Here is an 8,060-nt window from a genome sequence, read left to right on the forward strand (position 1 = left end):
GAGTGCCTCGCACAGCAAGAATGCTAGGGGATTTCAGCTTTGTAACTAAGTGGGACCCTGAAATCTGGCATCAACTTTCAAAGCCACACTTACCAGCACCTTTGATCTTGTTATTTGGAATATGACTAGAAGCATAGCATACACTGAAACTAACAAGAATGGGTCAGATTTACTTAGATTGAAGCAGAGAAAACCACCAAATGTGACTGTTTCCATAGCACTTGCAGCACACCTCGTACACCATGCTCAAGTCAGCAGCAGCACCTCCCTAACTCTGCTTTGAGGCTAGAAGTTTTGACACTGAGTTTGAAGAACAAAATACTACTCTGTGGTTGCCTTTCTAACTATGGGGTTTTAGCTATATACATATAAATGTAATGTATAGGTATCACCTGATGCAAATGACAGTCTGAAGCTCAGAAATATGCTTACAGTCATCTTGGGAGCCACTGGTAAAGTGCTACACTTTGCTTTTTCTACTTGACATGATGATAAAAGCTTAAGACATTTACAGCCTGGATTCAGATGTCCAATTTTAGACTTCTAAGTGCTTTTGAAGTGCAATTTTATCCCAGGGGGGAGATCAGACAAACTATACCCAGCATCTATCACTTTTATAAACTCTAATAGGAAACTAGGTGCTTAGCTGAGAGATAGACACCTATGTTATCAATGGCTTCAATTAGGGATCCATCAGGTATCTCAGGTCATCTAGTTTCTCTCTAGGTGCATGTCTAAAAAACAACAACAACAACAACAACAAAAATAAAGTGCCACAGGGAAAATGATAAAATGGTATTAATAAATCCCAAAGCAAGGCAGTGCACAACTTCAGGGCTCATAACTTACAGGACAACCAGATTCTTCACATTTCTGCTCTCTTGAAGGAGAAGCCATGTCTGTGATTACACCATTAAAATGCTTTAAACATACAGCTGGTTTACACTCATTAAAATTCACCCAGCTGCCACACATTCCAAAGCATAAGAACAGACACACATTTACTAAGATTTATTTACACTAACCTGACCAAAATAAGTGCTACTCCTCCAGGATCAAATTCCATCCCAGTGTAAGCAGCCAAGGGGTATTAAACTTGCACCATAAAGTGCCAGAGTCCTTTTATTGAGAATTCAAGTACCATTTAAGAATCATGCTGCTCTTCTGCAGCAAGCGCAAGTCTACTCCTTGAGATTTAGTCTCCCATTTCATGGAAAGGGCCATATGGCCTACTGCACTCTAAGGACATTTCACAGATACACAGCAGACATGGTTGGATGGGCACTTTCTCAAGTTGTGTGGACCAGTTCTCAACAGCTACTTGTCAAGCAGGGCCACATGGCCGAAGGCATTTAAGCATTGCAAGGCCTAAACAAATAAGGAGCTGATATCACATTACTCAGGCAGAGGGCCATCTCTTTTCACAGAGCTCTTCCCCCAAAAGAAACAAACCATAAGCTCCTAAATCACCTTGGTCATGGGGTGCTGCAGAGGGAGCTAAAATAAATTGTTGAAGGTGCATCACTACAACTTCCACACCAAACTAGTGTTCCTCCCCTTCCTGCATTCCCCTGAGGAAGTTACTGCAGCTAGGAGGGTGAACAGAAGGGTGGGATAAGACGTACCACTGAGATTTACATGTATCTTACTCTGCCATGTAGGTATAGCTTCAGGATCACAAAGGCATGACTCCATCTCCTTCAGCAGCTTTATAACACTAAACAGAAGGGGTATTTACAGCCTTTAAAAACTAGTCTTCACTGCTTGAAACCCTACAGCAAGATTGCTTGCCATCTGCCTAACTAAATTGACCATTTGTCCCTACTAGAGGCAGCTGTGCTACTCACAGCAATTAAGGTGGCACAGGAGGGAAGGGATATTTTTGGTTTGGGAAGAGTTGTTTGCAGCACTGACAGCATTGAAACATTCATGATCATCAAGAAGTGACATTCTTAAGTACATAATGAAAAAAGCATTCACCAAACATGAGCCCTTTCAGAAGTTCAAATTAAAGAAGTGTGTTTCTTTAAAGATATCCTTTGACGAGATTTGCACCAAATAAAAGAATTGTGTCTCTGACAATGCAAAGCAGTCATAGTCATTGGCCACAATTTTACAGCATACACATTTGCCTTTTGATACAGGACGTCTGTGAGCTAGCAACAGTAATAAATCTACTGTTAGCACAAATAATTGTCCAAGTTTTAGGTCAAATGCTATCAAATTTATCAGCTCATTAAGATAAAACAAGTCGTTTTGTCATTAGCTTTCTGATTAGTTGTCTGGTTCCAGAACATGTGACACAGTAAATATGTTCCTTTTTTTTTTCCTGTAGCATAGTGTGAATGCTTAATGCCCACTGGTTATCCTTATAAATCACAGAGAGGGAAATCACTGCTTGAGCCCTTGCTAGAAGAGGGGAATGTGATGAATTCAGCATGCTTCAGAGACATTCCTAAAATAGCTAACTGTTCTGTAATTTTATCACAGTATAAGCCCTGACTTAGTGGTTAGGTTCCCTGTTCTGCAACCATACTGGTTTTGATCTTGAGACTTCAAGCTATGCATTGACAGGCTGTTGAGCTGGATACTTTGAGAGTAGTGGTAGTTGTGTTTCATAGGTGGCAGCCTTCCCTATCAACAAACATGGAAAATGGGCTGCAGTCTTCCAGAGCTCTTTGCTGCAGGAAATTCTTCCCTTTTGTTGGGCACAAAGTGAAGCATCCACAGGCACAGCCTTCTGAAGGTGTAAAATGTAGGAAGGAAAAAGTTTTGCCATATGGAGGGGGGTAAAAGAGTCACAGTTATAGAAAGGACGACTTACTCCAGAATTACTGTCTCTAATATTTAGTTTAGTGAAACTGCGTGTCACATTTTGGGTCTTATGCTGGGGTAGCTGTAAAGAAGATAACAAAAAAAAGCAAACCCAAAAACCTTCTTTTAAAATGTTTCACAAAATGCGTTCTTATTTTAGAGTCTACATATCGTCACCAAGCTACCATTGACGATGAAGTGGTTTCCATGGAGATACTAGATACAGCTGGTCAGGTGCGTGGGTACATGTGCTATTATCCAATACCTGGGCTTGGATAGACAGCAGGGAAGGGGAGTGCAGTGGTGGGTGGCAGGTGCGCTTCACTTCTGGGGTCAGAGATTTGTTTCTGAGCAGTCTCCCCCCCTCCACCACCATCGGCTTGCTGCTGCACCCAGAATGCTGGATCCAGACCCATCTGCAAGGGACCCTGCTTTGTTTTCAAACACTAGAAGAACAAACAAGTCAGGGTGTACTCTGGGATTAAAATAATTTTGTTCTCATTCCGTGATTCAGGGTCAACCCAACAACATGTTGTTATTATTATGCACAAAGTCACAGTCTATTTCTACAGTCAAGTGATGAGGCTTGACGGCACCAGTGAGTGATTCCCACCAAAGTGAAGAGCAGTTTTGTCATAGCCAGGTCTCCCCTTCATTTCAAAACATGGCAGGTGCTCACACTGCTCCGGCCTATACAGTTTGTGTGTTGGGTATCATTCAGCAGAGACCCTCTTCCAACTGCCTACTTCCAGCCTATCGACAGGCAGCCCATGACACCTTGGTAGAGTACTTCTCCTGTACTACATGATAAAAAAGATGATGTGCATAAAGTATAAAGTAAAGCAGGTGTACATGACTTTGTAGGCTTTGGAGGACCAACATCGGTCTGCAGGCTTGGTGTGTTCTTCATAAATCAAATTCCTAAGGCTGGTATCTGTCTTTTCAAAACAGGAGGATGCTATTCAGAAAGAAGGACATGTGCGATGGGGTGAAGGCTTCGTGCTGGTTTACGACATCACGGACAGAGGCAGCTTTGAGGAGGTGCTGCCACTTAAGAACTTGTTGGATGAAGTTAAAAAGCCAAAAAATGTCACACTGATCCTGGTGGGGAACAAAGCAGATTTGGATCACTCCAGGCAGGTCAGCACAGAGGAAGGTGAAAAGCTGGCCACAGAACTAGCATGTGCTTTTTATGAGTGCTCTGCTTGCACAGGAGAGGGCAACATTATGGAGGCCTTCTATGAGCTCTGTCGTGAGGTACGGCGTCGAAAGATGGTCCAGGGCAAGACTCGGAGACGGAGCTCCACCACCCATGTCAAGCAGGCAATTAATAAGATGCTTACCAAAATCAGCAGCTAAAAACAGCTGTACTAAGCCAGAGAAGCATTGTAGAGCATACTAGTTTGGAGTAGGGATGAGGCAAGCAGAACACATTTAATTAAAATGGTCAAAACTTTGCAATTAAAAAAAATAAAAAAAAAAGAAAAGACAAACCGCACCACTTTTTTGAGTAACACAGGGTCAGACTTTTTTCTTGGTTTGAAATGTATTTAGCCACACTGCTTCTGGCTAATGTGGGAAAAGAAAAACAAACAAAAAAACTCCAAAGGACGAGATGATTGCGGGGATTGGCACTGACAGAGCGTCTTCTGCTTCTACAAGTCTGGCTCCAATGCCCTGCAAGTCTGTAGTGCCTAATCATTTCCAGCCAGCCAGCTGCTCAGTAGCCATTGGAGAATAAGATTCAGCCCTCATTTGATCAACAGCCGTCACAACGGGTGTTCTCAAGGACTGAATACATGTAAAGGCTGCTGTGTGGTACCAGAAAGTTTATCTGACAGCTTTCACCAGCTCTAAATTGGTGCATTGTGTGCTTTTACTCCAAACTGTCTTTCCTTCTTGTTATTTTTGTCAAATCTATGAGTGCTGATGTTCTTCACAGGATATGCAAAGAATAGAGGAAAGGCCCATTTCATGGAGCGTTTAGCCAGCAAGACACACATTTCAATAGAGCTGGAGTTCAGCTGCTTTTCCAGATCCTCTGAAATTGCAGAATTCGTAAAGAAATGATCAGCTAGCCCGGTGACATTTCAGCATTTCCCCCTCAAAGTGCAGTGCTGTACTTGGGGAAAGGGGAGTGTATGTGTTGGGAAATCAAACTAAAAGAATGACCATATTACTCTTGATTTAGTTATGGGTAGATTTTAGCTTTTGTTTACAATTTTGTTTTGGTCTTACTTCAGTTTACTCTCTTTTATACTGCAGAATTGAATCCTTGGAAAGGCAAGAATTTAAAGTCTAAGCCCAAATGTAAATCAGATGACCTCTACCATATCAGAAGGCCATAATTCCCAGCTGTTTAAACTTTCAGATGTTGCTTGAAGCAATCTATGGTTTAAAGCAGCACAGGGGTTTTTGTGACTTATCTGGCACACTGAAGTGAAAGTGCATTTTATCAGATTTTAGTGCCTGGGGTAAAAGGTGTCCAGTTTTTACTTCTCCCTTCTCCCTCATGCATCTCATTTAAGCCAGCTGTTAACTTTTGCCTCCTGTCTACTTGGTTGTTAACGGTATTCTAAGAGATGCAAGAGCCAAGAATGGAAGATTTTCATTCAGATTGTGCTGATCTCCCACCAGCTGTGTTGCATCCCTTCAGGCATCATGGTGTGCAGCTCAGACTGTCATCATGTAAAACCACAGCCAAAGGCTGGGATGACAAATGGGATCATTAGTAGTATTCTCCTCTGAGGAACAGCCCCCTTTTAGGTACTACTTACAGCTTTATTCTCCTCTGCTTTGTACTTTAAATGGTTCTTTGCCTCTATGAGGAAGTAAGACCAAAAGGCTATCAACCACATCTGTAGAAGAGTGAGGATATCTGGTTGGATAGCACTTTGTACAGTTACAGGTAGCCATATAAGTGGTGAAACAGCCTGGAGAATCAAGCACTTCCATTCCTGTCTACAGAGAAAAGTCCCAAGTCAGGACTTTTTTTCAAAAGGATTATCTTAAAGATACTTTACCAAAGTAATTCCTGAAAACATTTTCTTTTACCCAACCAGCATCAAAGTACATCCCATTCAGACATATATTTTATTTGTGCTGTTTATTTTCTCTGTTTCCCCTATTGTAGACAGTGAAAACTCATTTCACTCCCCTGGAAGCCATGTCTATATTTTGGTCCTCATATTCAGGTATGTTAGCATGCGTCAGCTAGATGCACTGCAGTGGAAACTTCGCCATGTACTTCTGGGAAGAACTCTGACACAACTGGTCCCAATCTATTTGTCATATCTTTTAACTTTTGGGGTGGGGGAATAGAGAGAGAGATTTTGCCAATTTTAGTCCTATTATTAATGCAGAATCAATACAAGCGCAAAAGAAAGGGTAGTGCCTGTTCATGCACGAATAGTCATTAGCTGAAGGTCTGAACTTGCAAATGTGTATCTTACAACATTAGGAGCCAGAGTGAGCGCTTGCAAGCTGAGGCACCGAGTCATTCTGTTATCTTTCAAATCAGTGCTGTTGCACGAATCTGAAGTAGGCAAAGCCCTTACCTGAAATCCCATGGCAACATAGCTGAGAAGAAAGTCTTTATGTTGGTGTACTAAGCAATTGGTGTATTCCTCTCTAAGAGAACTTCAGCAGTTCTTGTACCTGAAAATCTTTCTTGGGCTTCAGAGCTGAGCTGCATTTAAAAATACAAAATGGCAAGGTATGAACGACAAGAGAAAATAAATTCATCATATTCGTATTATGAGGGTTGAAAGGAAGGAGAAGCTAAGTTAAGGCCCTAATACTTTCCAAAAGAATCCCAGCAAGTTATTTTTTTTTTATGATGTTTGTATGGAGAAATTATAAAATCCTGGTGAAAGAAAATGTTCCACTGTGCAAACATGACTTGTTACATAAAGAACCTCTAATAAAAATAGTAGCATTCCTTTACAAAGACTGAATTTGGAAACTGCCAAACATGATAAATACTTGGTCAAAAAGAAGACTGCAATTTTGTGACCTTCCCTCCCACAAATCCACAAATTTCTTTATTTAATTGATTTTTATTTTTTTTTTAATCTTGGGTGCAATGGGCTCCTTGTCAAGCCTGTTATAATATAGTATATTATAATCTGTTGATGCATACTACATACCATTAAAAGCAATCTGATTTACTATTGCTCACAATGATGCAACGTATTTTTAGCTATACTAGAAATGCATCATATTTCTATAATGTCTAAATTGAACCCAAAAGTGCCCAAGCATTGAAAAGGCCAAAGGCAACATGAACCTACATTCAGTAGCCTTTCTGCAGCAGACATCAACAGTTTAAATTCTGTTTCTACTGCTGCTATTTAAATGTACATATATGACATTAACATTAAATTCTTCTCCTCTGTCCGCTATCATTTCAGTGGGGAGAGGATGTGAAGGTAAACAAAACGGGGGAGGAAAGGTGAAATGGATACTTGTTACGTACAACAAGTTGATTGTCATTTATGAAGTTTCTAAATATTTATCTTCAATTGATGAAGAGTTAGTCATGCCCATGCTGCAAGACCTGGATCAGGAAGCAAGACTTCCCTAGAACTTTGAGAATCTTCATATCTGGGGGTTTGGTGCAACCACAGATGGAAGTGAAGATCAACCACTGGGTTTGCACCTGGATCCAGACAAGTTGTCCCCAAAACTGGGGATAGTTGGATCTGGCAGTTTGCTATGAGGCTAGTTGATTTTTATATATATAATGATCTGTATGCATTTTTACATTAAAAATATGAAAGCTTGTGCTTGTAGATAATATATAAGAAAAAATAAAAATAATTAAAAAAAAGAAGTGGTCTCTTGTCTCTTATGCATTGATCTTCCATTAGTTTTCTCTGAAGAGTTGTCTTCCAGCTTTTAAGGGGCCAGTTTCTGAAGTCCCAATTCAGTTTTTGTTAGTCTTTATCTAAGGAAAACAGTGAATTTTGCCTGAGTAAGCATTTCAGCATTTGGATCAGTTTATTTAATCATATTTGGTTGGTGAGTCTGGAACTGAGAGCTCAGGCGGCATCTACAGTGAAGCATAGAACCAAATGTCCTTACTAACTGATCAAAAAATGCTACAGCACCAGGGTTATTAAATTATCTCAGTGAAACCCACCACCCAGACTCTGCCCTGCCAGGTAAAATCCTGGGCTAAGTGGTCTAAGAGATCTATGCCAGCAGTCTGGACAACTGGCATCATGCCTTGTGCAAGGCATTTG

At 40.8% G+C, this 8,060-nt stretch overlaps 1 protein-coding gene and 1 long non-coding RNA gene across 3 annotated transcripts in view; one reads left to right on the plus strand and one right to left on the minus strand.

Annotated features, from left to right (window-relative positions):
• RERG (RAS like estrogen regulated growth inhibitor) overlaps positions 1-7,648 on the plus strand; it is a 105,798-nt gene extending 98,150 nt beyond the window's left edge. For both annotated transcript variants that reach the window (XM_061363986.1, XM_061363987.1), the window contains exons 4-5: positions 2,975-3,048; positions 3,766-7,648. In XM_061363986.1, the coding sequence (XP_061219970.1) occupies positions 2,975-3,048; positions 3,766-4,173 (482 nt within the window). In that variant the 3' untranslated portion in view covers positions 4,174-7,648. The remainder of the gene's footprint in view (positions 1-2,974; positions 3,049-3,765) is intronic.
• Positions 2,433-3,046, minus strand: LOC133218004 (uncharacterized). The gene is made up of 2 exons (XR_009727029.1): positions 2,913-3,046; positions 2,433-2,676 (listed from the first exon to the last, which is right to left on the minus strand). It is a non-coding gene; the product is annotated as an uncharacterized LOC133218004 (long non-coding RNA).
• Positions 7,649-8,060: the final 412 nt, after the last annotated feature.

The sequence above is a fragment of the Neopsephotus bourkii genome, unplaced genomic scaffold (assembly GCF_033783945.1).
Source record: "Neopsephotus bourkii isolate Nb327-2 ecotype Australia unplaced genomic scaffold, CSIRO-AGI_Nbou_v1 NB_1183, whole genome shotgun sequence".
NCBI classification, from domain to species: domain Eukaryota; kingdom Metazoa; phylum Chordata; class Aves; order Psittaciformes; family Psittacidae; genus Neopsephotus; species Neopsephotus bourkii.